The sequence below is a fragment of the Ascaphus truei genome, chromosome 1, assembly GCF_040206685.1.
Source record: "Ascaphus truei isolate aAscTru1 chromosome 1, aAscTru1.hap1, whole genome shotgun sequence".
NCBI classification, from domain to species: domain Eukaryota; kingdom Metazoa; phylum Chordata; class Amphibia; order Anura; family Ascaphidae; genus Ascaphus; species Ascaphus truei.
Window position 1 is genome coordinate 370,888,953 of NC_134483.1, and position 22,253 is coordinate 370,911,205.

The window sequence follows — 22,253 nt, forward strand, 5'->3', positions numbered from 1 at the left end:
TCGTTTTCAGAGGGGCGGAGTTATATTGTGTGGGCGGATCTGACTTGTTCAAATACACGTGAGACAGGATATATATTCCTGAGGGTCCCAGCCGTGTGGGCGGGGTTACGCGCTGTGATTGGCAGGAAGCGGTGTGCAGACAGCTCATCATTAGGAGCAGCAGCAGCAGTGCAGAGAGGAAGCCGCTGCTCTCAGCAGCTGTGCAAGGAGAGGGGGACCTGTCATGGTGAGTGAGTGTCTCCCTGCAGAGCAGTGACACAGGCCTGACTGCATTATTACACACACGGGAAGAAATATTGTTACTGTCAATTAGACTGTGAGCTCTTCGGAGCAGGGACTCCTCTTCCGAAATGTTACTTTTATGTCTGAAGCACTTATTCCCATGACCTGTTATTTGTATTATTTGTTATTTATATGATTGTCACGTGTATTACTACTGTGAAGCGCTATGCACATTAATGGTGCTATATAAATAAAGACAGACAATACTGTAGTGTTGGACCGGGTCCTCATTTATAAAAAAAACCCCGGGTAACGGGTACCCGGCCAAAATCAATGGTTTTACCCGGTCGGTTACCCGGTTTGGCACTTACCTGCAGGGTGGCGGCGACATCTAGGACCAGCAGCAGCAGCAGTCCTGTGGCGGTGGCAGCATCAGAGGTGTCTTCAGACGTCTGTCCAATAGGAACGCTCCGTCTCCTGCTCTGGCCACGTGGTTCCCCGGTGGCTCACACACACAACCACACACTGTTTACCTGCTCCGGTGCTGTGGAAGGGATTCCTGCAGCTCCACCGCCGGCTGAAGACACCTCCGATGCTGCCACCGCAACAGGACTGCTGCTGCTGCTGGTCCTAGATGGCTTCGGAAAGGTAAGTAATAAGATTATTTCCAGCTGCCCTGACATTACCCGATGCCGGGTATTACCCAGCGCCGAGCCCACTTCTCAGTTGCCGGGTCCGGGTAATGTCCGGGTAGCTGGAAATGTGCCGGGTAACGCCGGGTACTCGGTACACCACTACAATACTGTTGTGTCAGCACGGGAGACTATAGTCATGAAAAAAAAGTGTGTGTGCTGATCATGCGCATTTTAAGTGAAACTTCTTTGTCTCTTGTCCCTGTTTTGTCACAGAAATTGTATTTGTGATGGTGATGTTTTTAATTAATAAATCAAAACACAATTTCAGTGCCAAAACGCAATGAAGTTTGACTTCGACCGTGTGTTTTAGCTATTTGCACTTCTATATTTATAATAACTGTGAAGTGTGTGTGTGTTGTTCGTGTCCTGCTGCTGGTGCCTTCTGCTGTAGTTGTGATGAGCTAGCACCCCCCCCCCCCTCCCCTGGTGGAGCTGCGGACACGTGGGGTGGTCTGTCTGAGTACCCTGGCCCAGAGCAGCCCCCACTATCTCCCCCCCCGTGTGTCAGTAAGTGTGTGTGTGTTATTCACCATGTCCTGCTACTGGTGCCTTCTGCAGCAGGTGCGCTGAGCCAGCCCCCCCCCTCTCTCCTCCCCCGCTGCTGTCAAGGGGGGGGGGGGTTGTGTGAGTCCCCCGGCCTGGAGCAGCCCCCACTCTCTCACCCCCGGCAGAGCTGTGGAAGCGGCGGCCGTTTGTGTGTGTGTCTCTCTCTGTGTATGTGGTGTGTTATTTTTCGTGTCCTGCTGCTGGAGCCAGCCCCCCCCTCTCTCTCCTCCCCCGACGAGGGTACTGGGACACAGGGGGTACAGGTACATGGTGTGGGGAGGGGGTTGTTCAGCATCCACCGGCCAGACCCGCCGCCTTTTTCTTCACCGGACAGGAAAGACGAGCTGTCGCTGTCTGAGTCCCCCGGCCCAGAGCAGCCCCCACTCTCTGCACCCCCCGGCGGGGCTGCAGACACGGCGGCCGGATTTTGTGTGAATCATTTGGAGTGTGTGTGTTTCTTCCTTCCCCTGCGCTGCCTTCCTCTTCTCCGGTGACTGCTGGTGTTGGATGCTGACGTCGCTGGTGGCCTCTTCTGCTAGGGGTGACGTCACCATGCAGTCCATTTACTGCCAGGGAAGTTTCACTTCAAAAAGAGGGGTGTATGTCTCTGTGCCCAGTCTATATAAAGGGAATAATAAAAAAACATACACCATCAGTGCCATTGTTTAGCAGTTTGGCACTGCAGGGGGTTAACAGAATGTTTACTCCTTGGTTCAATATCCATGAAAAAGTAGTGATATTAATATCATCTTTTTATATGGTGTCAAAATATTCCGCAGTGCGGTACAATGTGGGGGAAATGACCAGAATAAAGCACAGCTTGGGACATAATGAAATAATTGCTGATGAGGTCTCTGCTCAGAGAAGATTCCAATCTACAATTGTGCATGCGTGTAGGACTGCGCTGTGCTGTTGAACATGTTCTTTAGACATTGTTATTAATGGTATGTTTATGCTATAATAAAACAGATCATCATTGGTACGCTGTATCCTATTGTAAAACTATCCTGGACATTGCTTGTATTTTGGAAATGTGTTATAGTGCATCACCATCATCATACTTCTACCTAACAGATGATCCCTAAGTGGAGATCACATGCAGCAAATGTGAAATCCTATCCAAGTGATCACATTGCAAAACATGATATTATAGGGGCAGGCTTCTTGTAGGTGCCCACACAGTGAGTGCTCTGGTGATCAATAAATGCAAGAGCCATGTCCATCACTGGATTTCAGCATGGTGGTCCTGCTCTCAGTTGATTTGCAATGGCTTTCCATGGCTGTTATTTACCACCAAAGGTCAATGCAACTATCACACACCAAAATGTCAAATGGTTTTCCCTGGTACAGATGTAGCAAAGAGTAACGTCTTCGGTACCACACGCAGTCATGGCACCCGAAGGATCAAAGCTGCAGTTCCAGCTGTCGTTTAAAAAAAAAAAAAAAAATTGTGTGTGCGCACGCGTGTTTAAAAAAAATGTATCCCCCCCCCCTATTCAATATGTGCATCAATACAATCTGCACACTGACAAGTGATTAGCTAAGCTGCAGATCGATCTGTTCTCCTGTAATCAATCTCTTGCTCCGGGTTATTTAATTCAGTAGTTGCACAGCATTGTGGGCAATGTAGTCCTGGAATATGATTTGACTGGGCAGTTACTAGATACAATTGGTGCACTGCTAGAGAGAGGGCGGGGCTCAAGAGCCAGAGCCTATCAGAAGGGGAAGGGGCTGTCACTTTGGAAATGCTTCCTACATTAGAAACATTAAACATGTCTTTCAAGTATTTTTTTTTATGCTACAATTATTTTCTCATAGTACAGAACTGATTTATTTAAACACACATGTAGGATATTGCTTGAACTACTGCTTTAACATTGTGGGGGGTCCCATTCAGAAACATGGACCCCCGCAGCTCCATCACGGCCGACACTGTCCCTCGTGCCACTGACTTTTGGCGTGTGCACCAGTTTCAGCCATGATCTGTGGTCTTCTGCGTGTCCAGAGAAGTGCAAGAGATCGCAAAGGGGGGCGTGGCCATGTCACACGGCTGATTAGCCCTTATTGGCTGAACCACTGCCGTGACGTAGCCAGTGCTCGGCAGCCACGCCAAAAGACACCTTTCTTGTCTTTTGGAAAAGGTGGTTGCCCATTGCGCTTTCTGCAAGTGCCTGCAGGCAGTAACTGGGGCAGGCCCCATGGAGTGCCTTATCTTGTGCCGCGCACTCAGCCGCGAGCAGTGGGGATGAGGCCTTAGCTGGGTTCCCAATACAGAAATAGCCCATATTCCCAAAACAGAATATCCATCTATTTATTCCCTTCAAAGCTCTGAGTGTAGTCCCAAAGTACAAAGCCCATTACATGGGGATTATGTATTTTATATTCCATAATATGTATTGTTCTAAATCTCGGCTGGGTTGCATTTGCAAATACAATACGACATGACAGGAGTGAGGTTACCACAGTGACACATTAGCACCAAAAGGGTTTATTTGTATATATTACTGGAAGCGTTTGCAGCATCCTTCATCGAATTACTGCCACAATGAGTGAAGTGCTTGCAATGTAAAGGACCACGATGCGTGAGGCCCTGATGGAAATGTAGTGGGGTACTTAATTTTAACATTTTCTTTATTTAATTAAACAGAAGAGGTAATATAAAACAACAGCATATCATTAAAGACCACTCGCTGCCATAGGAAAAAAAAGGTTTTGTGTGTGTGTGTCGAGCACGCGCATTTTAAGTAAAACTTCTTTGTCTTTTGTCACATATTGAATTTGTGATGGTGATGTTTTTAATTAAAAATCAAAACACAAAGCAGTGTGAGTTAGCACGCACGTGCACAGCACTAATATATATATATATATATATATATATATATATATATATATATATATATTAGTGCTGTGCACGTGCGTGCTAACTCACACTGCTTTGTGTTTTGATTTTTATATATACATATAAATATACATCTATATATATATATGTAGTGTGTGTATATATATATTTATATATATATATATACAAATACATATATATATATATATACACACTAACTGAACTCGTGTGTCTGCGCGCGTGCATCTGTGTGACTGCGCGCTCGTGTGTGTGACACTGACTGTGTGCGTGTGTGAGACTCAGTGAGTATGTGGCTTTGTCTGTTTCAGCACCAGAATCTCGGGGGACGCGGCTCTCTCACTCTCTCCCTGCCCTGTATTCCCGGCTCCTCTCCTCCCCATCGGTCAGTCCTTTCTTTGGTGCGCATGCGCAGAAGCCCGAGGCCATTGGTGCGCATGCGTGCTGTAAGAGGGGGGAGCACCAATGTACTTGTAGGTGGACAAGTGCGGTACTGCGCAAGCGTGGTGCGGCCTGCAAGCTCCTCTTCTGTGCGTGCGACGGGCGCACCAATTAGTAGTGTGTCACTTTTGTTACGGTTTTTCATTACAAGGCAATGCATTTTTTCCCATGAAAACCCTGTAGGCGCCAGCAAAGAAGTTTCACTTAAAAATGCATGTACTGTACAGTAGCAGTGTTGGATCTGTCATCTATTTTTTTTTATTACTCTTTTTGCATCTGTGAACAAAGCATTATACCCCTGTCTAATCTGCTTTTGTTGCACATTGTATTGAATCGCATCACCGCCCCTTTGTCTATACTTAATAACGTTAATTTACCGGTTTTGCTGATCCTTCTCTGTTGGTCTCTGCAGGTGGGATTAGAAGCTCCAGATGTCATTTTTAGAACCAGAGGCGGCCTGAATCTGTCGTTTCGTTTGACTGCTACCGATGGTACGTTGAATCAACCAGGTGGTTTTTAAATGTTCTATATTTATCAAAACTTTAGGCAGTGATAGAGGGTAGATCATGAAAAACAGAGGCGGAGTAGTTGTGGGATATCAAATCTCTAAAATAGAGATTTTTGGAAAACTCCTGAATTCTTTGCATGTCCAACTTTGACATTCTGAAAATGCATCAGGCAAGAAGTCAAAGTAGAAAAATAGAGGGAAACCTCGCTCAAAGCCTCTAGGTGAGATCGCGTGCCACCTGGGAATAAACAGAATACCCCGGAAGAAGTCGCGGTTAGCGACGAAACGGACGTCGGGTCTTGGCCACTCGATGGCAAGAAAATGCGCTGAGATTTATGTTTGTTCATTAGTTTGGGACCTCCTGTCCCTTTTCCTTATTCGCGGTACTACCAGTGCTGCTTCAGATCACACGATTCAGCGTGTTGCTGCGCAACGGGACTCAACCCCCACACGTGACAAACACGATTCAAGCTACTGTGATACACATCTGTCACGCCGATTATATTGCAATTAGATAGGAGACAACGGTGTCCTTGTACTTCACACTCCTAGATCGATCATTGGCTAATAACAGCAACGAGATACAAGAGTATTTTTAACCCCATAGGTGATATAATATGATGATTTGCCCTGACTACATGGTTTCACCATGGGTATATATCTAGACCCTGAATACATCCTGTCATGTAATATATACGGTTATTATTAGCATCAACTACTGACTACAGACCAGCAGCACACAGTGAACACGTTTTTAACCCTTTGGCAACAATATATAGATATCTGCTCCTTTACCTCATTCATGGTATGATTCACTACTCGTTTGGGGGTTAACACCCTAGTAGCTGTTCTGTGCAACAGACAATCATAATAAGGGGATAACTTGACCCGTATACATCATTACTATTCCACTACTATTCATGGTTTGAAGAATCAGCATTGCAGTCAATGAATATCACTGTACAGTGTACCACACACCACTGAGTGGACTTTACTCTACAGGTTAACAGTAACACTGTTGTGGAACAAACGATTTACCCACAGGGAATTTCTCCCGACATCAGTACCCTGATATCACATTTACACCATATATAAGGATGATGTATATATAAGACCAGCACCAGAAACGATATCTCTTTGAATGAAACATAAATCACTTTTAGGGGCATTTGTATATACCCTGTTCTTCTGAATTAGGAGGTATATATATTATTATTTTAATAAAGACAAAATTGTTTTCAATAAAATATTTTAACTGTATACATTTAGCTGTAAAATTTAACCATGTTATAATTTATCTTGGTCTGCAGTGCGCCACCATTTGAGACTCCCTGTGTACTCCTCTTAGTACACACTCTCAGTTTTAAGAAGTCAAAGTAGCAGCACAACTGGAATAGCGTCCAATTATTCCCAACCCGAGCGGTTTCATAGATCATATGCAGAGAAGAAAAACAAGCACCTGCCAAAGGGATGTTGTATTCCCCCGGAAATGCAGTGCTTGTTTTTCTACTCTGCATATGATCGACTAGTTGAACGTACCTGGCATTCATTGAGAATTCTAAGAAACCAACCTCATCCCTCCCCTACTACTCTGTCCTCGTCTCTCTCCCTTTCCCTCATCTCTCTCCCTCCCATCACTTTCCTTTAATATCGTAAGGTGTCCCCAAATCTTTCTGCCCCTCTCTCCTTCTCCAGCATTCTTCCTTTTTCCTCACGTGCCAACTGACTTCCTCTTTCTTTCTTAGTCTGATTTCTGTGTGAACTTTATAGCTTTCTGACTTTCCTTATCTGCCACCAGGCTATATGCATTATGATGTCACATGCCCAATACATAGCCTACCAGGTACAACACCCAGTGACTTGCTTACTTACTTGAGAAGTTGTAATATCTCCTATAATTAAAAATAGAATGTATAAAAACCTAGACAAAAACCTGCTCTTTGATCTCAGGAACCATCACGCAAAATTTGGTTACGATATCGTAAGAGGTGTCTCAATGCATAGCGACCAGACAGACCATTTTCCAAAATATATAGTAGATTAAACCGCGTGGTTTGTGCATATTTGGACACCGTTCGAGATTATCAGCGACGTATATGAAAACTCGGCACTCTATTTCCAAGAGATAAAAACGTATCCGTTTGATATTTACTCTCCGTTTCTACAAAATATATATTTGGTTAATCGTTGCCAGACCAAAGAGGACCATAACACATTGCAAAATGGGCATTTCTCTTCTGGACTTTATCCAGGACAGAGTTGGGTTTAATCACACTATTTCTTGCAGTATGTTTATGATTTGTATTTGGCCACAGGAATAAAGTTCAACTTTTAATAAATATATTGCATGTTGAACTTGTGCATTGTGCTTCTTATTGTTTTTGATGTAGAAGCCTCCGCCAAGAAGGCACTGGTGAGAGCATTGAGTGATCTGTCTGCCAAGCTCCAGTCAGAATCTTTGGTGTTCAACGTATGCCACAGTTCATTGTACGTATGGCCCAACACCGGCGCGTTCTCCACAGAACTAAGCGATGATTCTCCATGCAAAGACATTTTTCACTTCATACAGTGAGTAAGAACGGAATAATTTCCTGATTCATACATTGGCCCTTATACTTCACAATGTGAATGTGATCCTTTTCTGTTTTGTAGGTTCGACGATGCTGAGGCCACGCGCAAAAATTCTAAAAAGAAAGACAAAAAGTTACAAGAAACGGTACATCATGCAAGCTTACAGATTCCCCATATTCCCTGTAGCACTGCATACAACATTGAAATCATTTGTGTATAACACATACAGTATACCCACATCCATTGATTCTGCCTCACTATTGTGCTCTGGCTTATGGGATTCAATACAGTTGTACGATGTAGCCTCCGTATATGATTCAGTACATACAGTAGACAGTGGATATCACACGTCTTCATGTCATTCAAAAGAACATTTTATTGCAGATATGTGACCCGGAGTGAAGTGTACAATGTGGGGGGGCACAATACACCCTGTCGTCAGGTGTTTTTATTTTAACGTAATGGTGTGTATGTGGTGGCTACACTTTCCTCTGGGTGCTACAGCTTAGTTGGCCTTCTTTATACTGCACTAAAGCCCATTTTATTGTTCTATTTTGCAGTTAAGGTGTTGATCTTTTGTTTTAGAAAACACGTGTAATAATTAAAATATTGGCTCCCTCCAAAAGCATTAAAAGTTAGGCCACAGCAAGGGAACGAGGGAAGAAGGGATGAGGGACGTGTGTGCAGGTCTCGAAGAAAGTTCCAACAGGTGGAAAATTGTTCTATTGTAAGTGTTCTCAGGTGTAAGTGTTCTCAGGTGTAAGTGCATCTCAAGTACCATGCTGACAAAGAGTCCTGAAGTAAATCATTTTGGAATGAATAATTGCTTTATTTTTTTTAAATTTTTTGTATTCCAACAGTTAATTAATATGATACGTGCTTTTAAAAATGTTATTGCAGCAACAAATAGTAAACATCAACCTTATGTTTGAGATCTCAACCACCTCAAAAGCCAGAGCCCCAGTAATCGAACAAGAAAGCAAGAGTCATCATCTTGTGAACATGACGCTGCCGGTCGATTCTGCAGTTTCCGTATCTCCAGAGGAGACGTGGGGGAAGTAAGTGTCTCTTTTTGGCCAGTTCGGGCCTGTTTACTGTGTTTTCAGTGTTTTTCTTTGATCATTTTGATGCTATTATTTATTTTTCTTGCAAGGGTTCTGAAGCTGGGAAACTGATTAAATGTGATGTAAGTAGTTCGTATCATCCCAGTCCTCCAGAGCTTATAATTTTGTTGTCCTATTTCTCTTTTTTGAGTTCTTTTATGAAGACTGCCCTGATGTGGTTGCCTGAGTGTAATTCCCAAGGTATCCTCGCTAGCGTGCATTCTATTTAGCTTTAATTGAGTTAAATACATACAAACGATCACCCTATCATTAATCTTTTCTCTGCCAGACGGGCTGCATTTAAGGCCTGAAAGCGTTAACCTGTGCATTCTGGAACAATTCATGCTCTGCTTGCTATTCCACAGCCTGAATTTTTTAATTTATGAAGATTGGAATGTAATTCCCTGAAAAAAGGTCCCATTGTAGTCTAGATGTTGACCTTCCCAATGTATAGCTATATTGCAAATCATTGCTTTGAAAGCAAATGTACTATAGATTGTGATGCCTTTTAATAGATTACACAAAGAGAAGAAAAAGATCCCAGCGCTCATATATAACTGCAGGGCTCCCCAGGGCAAAGCTCATAGGCAGAACAGCCTTAAGTCAAGTATAATGTCAGAGTGGATCACCTTATTTTAAAGTCCTAAATATCCACCACTGCTACGTCTAGTCAGATTTCTATCCCCCCTACTTGATACACAGATATATTGAATATCCGAAGGTTACAAGACCCTAGCAACGTTTTTCAGCTTATTGAATTGATTCAACTTTCTGTATCTCGCCGTGATTTGGTCATGCTGTACCTACTACATTTATTTTAAGCTACTACTAAAGTATTACGTTTTAAGACATTTATTACTCGCACACTACTACCATGATTAGGGGTACTTGAGTGATCATTAATCTGGGATCTTTTTCTTCTCTTTTTGGAAACAATTTATTTATCTCGGGCAGCACCTATCCCACATCTATCTATACAAAATGTACATAAGCTGAGCAAGGGTCTCCCTCCCACTACCCTGTATACTGTACAGTGCCTTTTTAATACACCAACAAAAGATAAAATTATCGTGTACAGAGGTTGAAGACTTTTTGTTGTTTAGGAGGTTTCCAAATCTACAAGACATCCACACTTCTCCAATAGCAGTACATCGACTGGAACTGTGGAATTAGCGAACAGCAAAGAGCTGAACCACTGTTTCCCTATGAAAAGTATACTAAGCCCAGAGATTACTTTCTTTACAAACCTAGTCTTTCCCATCTAACAGAGTGCGCCAGCTCCTTGTGAATGGGCTCACACATCAAGTTGCTGAGATGGAGAAATGTTTGTTGAAATATATGAAAGGAACATCCATCCGTGTAGCAGAACCGTACCACTTCCTGTTACCAGAAAGGAAAGGCCTTGTTACAGTACTGTACCCCATGGGGGTTGAAGATACTCAGCTGGGCGCATACAGGAAGGTACATTGCAGACACTGTGAATCTCATGCACCAAATACTTATGCAAGAAGGGAAGCATTGCCAATCACCATGACAGACAACCAAATTGGGATGGACGGGCTTTTAATATATTTTTGCTACAGTTTTCCGTGTGTTTGTCAAAAATAAATGTTACAAACCAGCAATGGGGGTGTGAAAAGTAGAAACTTGTACAGGTGCTCCCTTCTCAGTAAGGGAGGAGCTGCTGCGTTCCATATGCACAGTTCCAGACAAAAGAAGAGTAGAGACTCTACTGAGTTTGCATAATTCAAATATTTATCTAAGTCAGAAAGTTAACATTCTGGCTTAAATAAATATTTGCTTTTTCCTGAACTGTGTGTGTTTTTTGCCATGCTACATTTGAATAACCTTTTAATGGCTACATCATGACAATGATCTCGTTATACTACTTAACAATCATTTCAATGTTTAAAAGTTGACAATAAAAAAAGTGGCTGGAGTGAGATGTTTTAGATGTTTACCATTTCAATATAACACTTGCCTTTCTACCTTTTTAAATTGAAGTGTGCAGAATTCCCCATTTTTAAACTACCTGCATCCAGTGAGCTGGACAAATGTAATGTGAAAGTACCATCTTGCCTCACAGCATGGACTCCAGAGACCTGAGCACTGTGGCCAATTACATGATCGTGAAGAAGACAAAATAAATTCTGAGTTTTGTCTTTTATAAAAAAATATATATATTTGTGTGTGTGTGTGTTAACACATACCGCACATACATACATGCACACTGTAGAAAGATGCAGTATTATATATTATGTGTGTGTGTGTATATATATATATATATATTACACACAATGTGTGTACACACACACAGCTTATAGTAGAGGAGTTGCTTCGTGAGCGCCGAGCACAGTTCAGTTATTGGCTATCGCAGTTAGCCAAGTGCTTGCGCGGCTGCAGGCAAAGAGGAGAGTTGACGCGGCAGCGTTTTGAAGAGACAAATTTTGTCTTCTCTGGCGGCTGCCGCGTGACATGAGCAGGTTCAGCTAATGAGGGCGAACCAGCTTCGTGATGCTTCCGCCACGCCTCCCCGATCTCCAAGTGCACAGATCGCTGGGGCTGCAGGAGTGTACACGGCTACGCAGGTTGTACGAGCTCTGCCTTAGGGATTTAAAAAAATAAACCAAAATAAACACTACAGTCTCAATGTACTTTAATTAAGAACAGGTAAAAATAATAATAAAATTCATCTTGAGTGCTGCTCCCTTTGGCATGCCTGCTACAGACACACAGCTAGTGTAGCCTCTCATTATATTCTGTTTGTATTCATCACCTAGGAATTACATGAACAGTTGGACCTGCCACTCGACAGACCGTACCTTAGAAGAGCCAATGCCTATCACTTCCCAGATGAGCCTTACAAGGATGGATACCTTCGAAATCCACATGTGCATCTCAACCCTCCACTTGTAGAGGGCGGCATGGTGAGCCATGTTGTAGAGAGGGCGGCATGGTGAGCCATGTTGTAGAGAGGGCGGCATGGTGAGCCATGTTGTAGAGAGGGCGGCATGGTGAGCCATGTTGTAGAGAGGGCGGCATGGTGAGAGCCATGATGTTGTTGTTGTAGAGAGGGCGATACATTGGTAGCAATGCTTGGGAAAAGTTTATGGTTATCAACCAATCCTGTTTGACTGTAAGACTTCTAGTGAATTTTAACATCTCCAGCAAAAGAAAACAGAAGGGATCAGCAAACATAACCGTAAGACTTACAGCGTGAGTATCAAATAATATTAGACTTCCACTGGACATGGTAAAAGTTAAAACATTGCTCTTTTTATTTATTTTTTAAAGAAAATAAGTAGTTTAAATGTAACGGTGATTGCTTTCTACATGCAATTTGTAAACTAAGTGACACAGAATTTTTTATTTATTTTTTTGCCAGCTATGTGCAACCGGACTGCCCAAGTGGTGCCATTACACACTGTGCGCCAGTGCCTTACAGATTTACACTCGGTGATGTTTTCTTGACGCAAGCGAAGCTGTTTCCGACGTGTGTTTTCTTTGCAGGTCTCATTGGTGCAGGGAGTATACAGTTACCATCATTACATGCAGGATCGCATGGATGACAATGGCTGGGGCTGTGCCTACCGCTCTCTGCAGACCATCTGCTCTTGGTTTAAGTATCAGGGTTACAGTGACAGACCTATTCCAACACACAAGGAGATTCAGCAGGTGTGCTGCGTTATTGCATGGATAGGCTACTGGTCAAATGGGAAGCATTTTACTGCTATAAAGATGGAGGTCCTAACAGATTCATTAATATCCCCATTTATAGTATTTGATGTACAGTATTGTCTTGTCTATGTTTTCAGTGCTCGATCTAGTGGTTTAAGAGTACAATACCAACAGCCATTCTTTTCAATGTCACTTTTAATGAAAGAGGAAATGACATTGGGGAAGATTCTCTAAGTTCCAAGATCGCTGATCCGTGTAGAGAATCTGCCCCATTGTACTGTATGATTCATGCAGCACGTCCAATAGAATTTAGAAACATTAAGTGATTTTATTGTAATGGATTGCAGGCGTTTTTTCAGCATTCAATGAAACGAGAGGCAGGTAACAAAAACAGCGGCTTACCATTGTTTGCTTTTGCATACGTGGTCACATCCCAGCAGCAGTCCAAAAGGAAATTTGAAGTCTGAAATTACAATGTATTCTGGCTACTAAATGACATTATACATGTAGTCGCTGCAACTTAAACGGAGCCAGAAGTGCCAATTTGACACACTTTTTTTGTGGTTAAGATGAATAAATGCATCTTTCACACATTAATTGTTGTATAATGCTGTACGTAGAGTTTTTGCAGGCACGAGTCACTGCCCCGTAGAGCTTAGAATCTATTTGTTGGTGCCTGAGGCGAGATAAAGTGACTTGCCCAAGGTCACAAGGAGCTGACACAGAGATTTGAGCCAGGTTAACCTGCCTCACACTCCGTGTCATTGTTCTCTGAGCCGGTGTCTTTACTCACCGAGCCGCACCTTCATATAATCTGCGTATGCAAGAGCGCTTATTTGCATCTTCAAAATGCTGCTAGAGACTTACAGTATACAAAAAGAGCCATGAAAGATACAATCCCCCTGCTCATAAAGCTTTCGATACCGGCACTGTAACATGCTGTGTTAAAGGACTCTCATTGTGTGATTGCATCGCTGATCTTTAGTACTCATAGGGTACCTAGTGCTGCATGGCTCTGACGGGATCTTTATGCGCTGCAGGCTCTTGTTGATGTTGGGGATAAACCTGCATCCTTTGTTGGATCAAGGCAGTGGATTGGCTCCATAGAGGTACAACTTGTACTGGATCAGCTGCTCGGCATTACGTCAAAAATAATGTTTGTTAGGTGAGTATTACCACTTAAACCTTTCTGCTGTATACAGCATACAGCAGGGGTGGCCAACGCCAGTCCTCAATGGCCACAACTTTTGCTATCCTGGGCAGCAGCTCTAGCATTGAACTAAAGCAGCTGCTGGGTAGCTCCACTGTCACAGCATACGTCTGCGCTCTACTGCTCAAAAGTTCTTATGAAAATCCTTTTTGGTGGGGGTGGGGTATGGATAATTGAAATTTACTTTGCATATCCCGTTAACATCCCAGGTATCTAAGGTGTGCTCTTTTTTTGACCACGGGTATCTGTCCATATCTTATATGGAGGGAGGTTTGAGGGGAGGTATAATCCTGCACACCATTATGCACCATCCAGACTCTTGCGTTCTGCTCAAGGATGTCTTCTTTCTACCCCCTTTGTATCTAAAGCCCTCTCCCGCCTTAAACCTTTTTCACTGACTGCCCCACACCTCTGGAATGCCCTTCCCCTCAGTACCCGACTAGCACCCTCTCTATACATCTTTAAGACCCACCTTAAGACACACTTGCTTAAAGAAGCATATGAATAGCACTGTGAACATTCTGAACACATGATACATAAAGATTGGCCCCCTGCAGACACACTTACCAGAACTCCCTCCTACTGTCTCTGTACGTTCTCCCTACCTACCAATTAGACTGTAAGCTCCTCGGGGCAGGGACTCCTCTTCCTTAATGTCTAAAGCACTTATTCCCATGATCTGTTATTTATATTATCTGTTATTTATTTGATTACCACGTGTATTACTGCTGTGAAGCGCTATGTACATTAATGGCGCTATATAAATAAAGACATACAATAAATACAATACAATACACATAATCTCACACTTGGGACTCTACTCAAATGGATCTCTTGCTACTCTCTCCCAAACGGGTGGAATGGATCCGATGGCCGATCAGGATGTATTTTTTTTTTTTTTTAGGATTTTGACAACTTTGCCCATCTCTGACAATGAGATTGTTTTTTCGTTTCTTGGCTCCCAGCCATAAGCGCAGCACCAAGATTCTGCATGTTATTTCTACCGTGATTTACATTGCAGCCTATTCGTGTCCATGATTACCTTTCCGCATATTTTAAATGCTCGTCCGGCGCTTGTGATGCTTTTGAATCGCACTATTCCTCATTGGTGCATTGTACAATGATGCTTGCAGCACAGGTCTTCTTCACCTGTGCGCCCCAATGCCGACCGCCCCAGCAGCCCACTCTCTCCAGGGCAGAGTGAGCGGAGGCGTTGCTGGCGTTGATCATAGCTGCTCCCTCCGCTCCCACCGCTGCTTAATAACTGTGCTAATGATGGGTCTCTCCTATGCGAATCACTAGATCCCTGTGTAAGAAGAAGAGTGGGACAGTATCCTCGCACTGGCATCAAGCAGCTGGCCAGTGGGGACAGGGACAGAAGCTCCTAGCGACGGCTGCAATGTCCCTTCTACCTGTGCACCCCACACATGTGGATGCTGTGGGACCCTCTTTAGGGCTCTGCGGCCCTTGCAGTGCATCATGTTGCCTACTAATGGCATACGCAGTAGTGTAGCACTCTTGTTTATTTCATAAGGAGGAGAAAAATCTTGATTACCAAGATTTGACTTTTGAACAAGACACTGCCATTGGTTCACAGGCGAGTAAAGCTTCCGACTACAGGTGTGGGGAAAGGTCTAACAGCTGTCTCTTTCAGTAACAAGATTTTAAATCCTACTGGTTTAAAAAAATACATATTTGTCATCATAGAAGTACAGTACAGTATTACTTTAACCCTAAAAAAAACCACATGTTTGATAATTGTTATATTCCATTTTATAAAGTCTAATTAAACTATTAGTGTTTTAGGGCTCCGAAAAGGATTGAAGAATAACTTGGTTACTGACCAGTAAAAATGTTTTGGGGTGTTTTTGTAATGCCAATAACGGCTACACTGCACGTGTGTAAAATGAACTGGTATTAGAAGTCTAATCAAGATCGTTATTATTGTGACTAAAACGTCTTCATTTCTGCAGCCGAGGTGCAGAGCTGGCATCTAGAGGGAGAGAACTCGTCAATCATTTCAAGTCAGAAGGAACTCCAGTTATGATTGGTAAGAGAGCAAAATGCACGGCATGCACCATGTACAGCAGGGGGCGGCCAATCAATGAGCACAAGTGTGTGGGCGGGCTGCTGTCCTACTGCCCCCTACACCCGGCTTAAAGGAATAGCTAAACCTAACTATATAATGGCAACAGTAAACGAGGATCATGGAAGCATTACAATAATACAAACATGTTTTAAGATAATTAAAAAAAAGGGGGGAAATTCTAATAAAGAATTTGAAACAGGTCAGTGTGATTTCTGAGCCTGCATTTCAATGAGCAGTTTATTAGGATCCATTTGGGAAGTTGATAACAGGAGCAGGCTGCCACACGAGCGTCTGTCAATACAGATCTGTACGAAAATGTCTGCTCGCAGAACACAGACGGGGAATAACTTGCATTACATTTTAATTTAATTATTTCATGTGATTTATTTTGTTTTTAATTGTTTCATTTTATTTTAGTTGTGTTCATTTTCAAAATGGATCTTAACATTCTTACATTTTCAATTGTGTTCTGTAATTTTAAAGATTTTTTTTTTAATTGTTCCTTAAAAAGTTTTTTTTTTTTTGTTGTTTATATCAGGCAGGCCATTGGCAAATGCCATTGCGTGCCAGTTTGGCTATTCTCTGATTTAGGACCTCTTCATATTCAGTGTTGTATTCATACATCTATGTTCATGCAGTATAAAGTAGCTAAGATAAGCGTATGCAGACTGTAAGCCGTGACTAATTCATGGATTTTTTGCATGATAAACTTGTAGGTATGATTTGCATTTGGAACAGCCACTGAGTTTTTGATGTGCAATAATCCATCAGCATGAATTCTATAAGGAGCCCGAATTTTCATGCAAGGTTGAGATAAGATATGTGTATGAAGAAGTATATTGAAAGCCTGCACCGGGCAGAATGTGAAAAAAAAGGGAGGGTTATCCAATATGAGACTTCTACCGCGCTTATAGTCCCGGCGAGTCGCGTCAAAACAAATGTATTGAATCCGTCGTATGCAACTATAGTAGGAGCGATGTGACGGCTTGGTCGCTGGAAGTCAATGAAAATTGAATTTTCAGCGACAGCAGAGTGACGTCAGTGGCCACATGAGCGGTTCAGCCAATGAGGACGAAACACTCACGGCCACGCCCCCCCGGTCGCCGTCTCTTGTCTCTAACACTATACGTAAAAATCGCTGCTACAACGGCGACGGATGATATCATGCTGTTGCGTCGCCATAGCAAGGACTATAAGCGTGGCCTTAGAAATGGAATCAGTGGATTTTCACATCACATGGAATCTGTAATGTATAGAGTATGTAAAAATATTGCAAGTCGCAGCGAGTGAGTAGTATAAACGTCAAGGACCACTCGCTAGTTTTCAACTTGCCTGAACTGAGTAGGGCAACCGTGGCAAACCCAACTTAGTCTTACCACTGTAGATACTCCGTTTAGTAAACATGTAATTGCTCTGGGAATAAAAAGGTGGGATGGCTCAACAAAGACTTGGATAGTAAAAAAAAATTAAAATGTTTTAATACGCATAAAATATGCTCCCATATAAAAACACAATAGTGTGTTCACCACGGTCCTGATTCAGACAAAATCTCAGTCGCCTATCTGGAAAGAGAGAGGGGGTTTCTTCCATGTTTGTGGTGTCCACACTCCAGGTGTTGGGTGCGCCTGGAGATATGCTACACACAGTGCTGTGTTTCTCCCAGGCACATTCCACACCTTGCCCCTCTCTGAATCATTCAGGCCAAGCTGGTGTAACCAAGAGACTCAACAAGAATACATCACAGCAATAGTAGAGTAATCACAACCTCCAATGAGATTTGTGCAGCTACACTTTTTCAGGAATCATTGAACTCCCTTTTTAGGATGAAAATAGTCCCTAATTACTAGATTTTGAGTATAAAATATAATTTTTGTTTATTTTTCTCACTTCTCAGGGGGAGGTGTGCTGGCACATACAATCCTTGGCGTTGTATGGAGTGAATCGACGGGAGAAATTAAATTTTTGATTCTAGATCCCCACTACAAAGGAGCAGAAGATCTCCAAATTATTCTGGAAAAGGTAGGTCTTTAGGTTCCAAGAATCAGGATAGAGGAAGCATCAATATCAAGAGCCAGTATAGTAATTCTAAAAAAATATCTCGGCATACCTAATCAATCTCAGGAATTGCAACATTAAATACATTCTCATATAGTGACACAATAAAGGATACATTGTTGTATTTGTTCTATTATGGTTTTGAACTAGTAGCCATATTAAAGCTACTTATATATTGTTTTTATTTTCCAATATTAGTCCCAAAGAACAAAGGTCAGTTATGTGTCTTAAATCTTTTTGAGTGATGCTTCAAAAAAAAAAAAAAAAAATGACGACCTACCCCCACCCATGAGTAGACTGGTCTCTGCTATCTTGACCGCAGCCAGCTCAATAGCAGCTGCCTGGAAGCAGGTCAAAGCCCCTGCAAGAAACACAGTCATAAGGCGGGTGGACGAAGTAATGTCTATGGAAAAACTAACAGCTATGCTGCACAAAAAAATGACACAGTTCTGGAACACATGGGACCCATGGATAGGCCCCCAGGGCCTCAGATAATGATATAAAGCGCAAACCCTACTGAAGGGAATAACCCAGATTCCAAAGGTGGGAGATGTAGACGAGCCACCTCCCTTTCTCCAACCCTCCCTCCCCCCCTCTGTCTGTCTACCCCCCTTCACTTCCAGCCCCCCCCCCACCCCTCCTCCACTCCCTTAACCCCAACTATTAAAAAAACAATGTTGGCTAGCATGCACTCAATACAGTCGAACTTAAACAGTTTTATGTTATTGAAAAGTATGTACTCATTCCTGTAATTGTCAATGCCAATTAAAAAAAAAAGATTGATACAAAAAAAAAACACAGTATTTAAAAAAAATTTGTTTTTTAATTTACAGTTGGGACTCTAGAAAGGAATGGTGGTTGTATATCTTGTTCATCACATCCCAGTGATAATTAAATCAAAATTATACATACACCACTCCCTATCAGAGGACTAAGAAAGGGGACTACAGTAGGTATGGTTAGTGAGACTCTAAAATCAGGTTACAAATGTGTACAAACATTTTGAGGATAAACTTTTAAAATTATTACAAAATACTTGTGACTATCAATTGCCCATATTTAATATAGTTCTTTTGTATGTGCCCATCAGTCACTCATTTTGTCCTACATGGACATGCATCTTTAATAACCACTGATCTTATATAGGAATCTGTTTACCAAATTACTTTTATTCCTGACAAAGAGCCTTGTTTATTAAAGCCTATGTTAGCTTTGTATCTCCTGCAAACATATGCTGATGAAATAAATGTAACACAATGTATATTACAACAGGGCGGGCGCACTTGGGCGCCCTGGGATATAATACCCATGGGGCACATCAGCTCCAGATTAATACTGGATAGTCTTGAAAAGCAAGCAAAATGTTGCTGGTCAGTCTAAGTGTCAGTATCCTTCTCCACTCCAAAAAAAACAAAAACTCACGCAGCTAACCTATGGGACATTTGCCATCGGTCAGCTGCTTTCCTCTGCCAACAAACAAACTAGCAAGTAAGTGTTCCTGGTTAGCTCTGTTTTCTGCATTTTGAAGGGACAGTCCCACATTACTAGACAAAAAAAGTATGTGACAATTTTACTCCTGTCCTTATCAGTGAAAAACGATAAGGTAGCTAGCGTGAGATCCCTGCTTATATTAAAAGTATCCACATCAATAAAAAAACACACATGTGAAGCAAAAAATGCTAAGTAGAGAGATGCCAGTGTAGCATAACATTGATGCAATATTACCAGATATTCTGTAGAAGTGATATTTGGCAACAATTAGAGGCAACGTTGTTGTTACAGTCCACACTGAAGAAAAGGCAGTGCCGATAAGTGATTTAGAAATATTCTTATCTAGTTATGATATATTAACTGCAGTGATGTATAGTTAGGATTTTAGGCTATTGTATAATTGTGTACAAGGGCATATATTTTGAGGAGGCAGGATCATGTAGTTCCACTCTAATAAATTCAGCTGGTGTTTAAACATCCTAATCACTACACCAATAGGGTGCTTGCTACCTGTATTAATTAATTGCATTTGTTCCCGCCCAGTTTTCAATCCTTTTTGGGCTTAAATAGCATGCACCGTCAGTCAATCATTCCCTGATGAAGTATCTATTGATACGAAACGCATTGGAAATGAAATAGATTGTGTGCCATTTTATCTTCGTTATACTTAGCCACTTAGGCACTAGTTTGAAATCAATAACAAAATCCACACAAGACAAGGTTGAGCGATACCAAACAATCACAGCTGCGGTCTAATGCAGCGCCATGATGGTGTCATTCCCATGATGGTGTCACGTGGAAGCTGATGCGGAGAGCCGGAAGCGGGTGCATTCCCTAACTAGAGCTGACACTAGGCGTATGCCAGCAGCGACGACGGAGAGGCGGTACTCGATCGGAGGCTGGATTCACCTCACCACTCTGGGAACGTGAGCAGTGTTTGCAGTTTAGCCGAGCGGGTGCTTCACCTATCGGCGCTGCCTTTTCTTCAGTGTGGACTGTAACAACAACGTTGCCTCTAATTGTTGCCAAATATCACTTCTACAGAATATCTGGTAATATTGTATCAATGTTATGCTACACTGGCATCTCTACTTAGCATTTTTTGTTTCATGTGGTACTAATTTTGTCTTTCAAAAAAAAAAAAAAAAATTATATATATTACTCATGTACTATGTGATTCTTGAGCTGGTATTTTTTTCTATATCTTTACCCTTTCTTGATGTTTTGAGCCATCAATCCTTCTAGCTGCATTATCACGTTTTTGTTTTTTTCTAATATTTTTAATCAATTCATGCTAGCAACTGTCTAAATTGCATCTCATTTCAAGTAACACAGTTTTTAGTTTAGAGTGCACCTTTTTTTCTCTTTCATATCCCCATCAATGCTGAAATTCCACCACACGTGGACTTGGCTGTTACTGCCTTAAAGTATTGATGACTACAATGTAATGGTCATCGTGGGTGTTGTCCCTTGTGAAACTATAAAAGGCGTGTACACAGCATTGTCTATATGCTTTACTGCAGTGTTTTGGTGTTGCGCAATGGATATAAAGCAGTAGTTTTCTGCAAGACCGTGTGGAAAGTTGGAGGGCACTTCTCGCTGTTGCGATAGGAGACTGCTAGGCTGAAATTCGTAGGATATCTGTATCTTCCACCATCTGAGAGGTCTCCCAGGAGGACAGTCTGGATTACTGTGGGCTCTGGCAGGATGAGGGTTGTAGATCGCAGGCACATCTTGGGATCTGTGCCACTGCACAACTCTGATGCTACACTAGCAGCTCAGTTTTGGGACTAGGGAAGGTGCCTACCCAAAGCTAAAGCAGAGATGGCATATTCTTGGCATTAAGGCAGCAGGGCGGGGGAGGGGTAGATGTCAAAAAAGATGAGCAGGAGGTGTTTAGGGACAACTATTAAGGCAAAATTAACTTATTCCACCAACATGTTTTTAAAGGTCTCTTGTGGGTGATTTATACCACCTTCTCCCCACCCAGAATTTAAATCATTTAGTCATACTTGGGAGGTTTGATTTTTCTATGTCCCTGTATGTTCAGCAAGAACTTGTAGTCAGTCTCACCTCCCATGTCCTTTATTGGTTCTCGATAAGGACTGTGGGATAAGGGTAAATAAATCACTTAATTCAACTTGTAACTAATTACCCACAAACATTGAAGCAGAACCTTTGCTATTAACATTGTTAGACACTTTTTCAAAAGTATGTGGTATTGTTTATAAATAACCCAATTTATATATAGGTCTGTCAGTCAGGTGTCACTATCCTCAAGAACGATTTCCTTTCGTAAAAGAAAAATGAAGTCCTGGGGGTGGGTGTCTGACGCTGAACTGCATTACTCTGGGGGCCCCTGCTTCCCAAGATATGTACCTCTAAAGGTGCTGCCTATATCTCAACCCAGTTTAAAAGGTCTTTAATCACATGGGCCAATATGAAGCCGCGGCTTCCTACTTGCCCAGGTACCATAAGTCCGTTTGGCGGACTTCCGAATATTCCTTTTTGCTCGAGTGGTGCAATACATTGATATGCTTTAACAGAATGTGTTTAGTTTCCAAATTGCAAGGTAGAAACATCTAACAGCTTTTTCTTCTGTTTTTAGGGTTGGTGTGCATGGAAGGGGGCCGAATTTTGGACTAAAGATGCTTACTATAACCTATGCTTACCTCAGCGGCCAACCATGATGTAATATTTTACTGGATATTAAAATGATATTAGCACTAAACTGTTGTTATCTACTTATGACAAACAAACTTGTATCATTTTTCTACACATCATTAG

At 42.2% G+C, this 22,253-nt stretch overlaps 1 protein-coding gene across 6 annotated transcripts; it reads left to right on the top strand.

Annotated features, from left to right (window-relative positions):
• The first annotated feature begins 17 nt into the window (after positions 1–17).
• UFSP2 (UFM1 specific peptidase 2) lies at positions 18–22,197 on the top strand. 6 transcript variants are annotated; one of them, XM_075610171.1, is made up of 12 exons: positions 18–226; positions 5,174–5,270; positions 7,660–7,837; positions 7,922–7,985; positions 8,741–8,898; positions 10,212–10,404; positions 11,724–11,870; positions 12,454–12,618; positions 13,662–13,786; positions 15,805–15,881; positions 17,815–17,939; positions 22,075–22,197. In XM_075610171.1, exons 1-12 carry the CDS (start codon positions 224–226, stop codon positions 22,159–22,161), a joined length of 1,419 nt encoding a protein of 472 aa, XP_075466286.1. In that variant the 5' UTR covers positions 18–223; the 3' UTR covers positions 22,162–22,197. The 6 variants fall into 6 exon arrangements, with proteins under 6 accessions (XP_075466286.1, XP_075466296.1, XP_075466281.1 ...); XM_075610181.1 differs by having other exon boundaries at positions 20–226; positions 5,174–5,252; XM_075610166.1 differs by lacking the exon at positions 18–226 and adding an exon at positions 1,619–1,726.
• Positions 22,198–22,253: the final 56 nt, after the last annotated feature.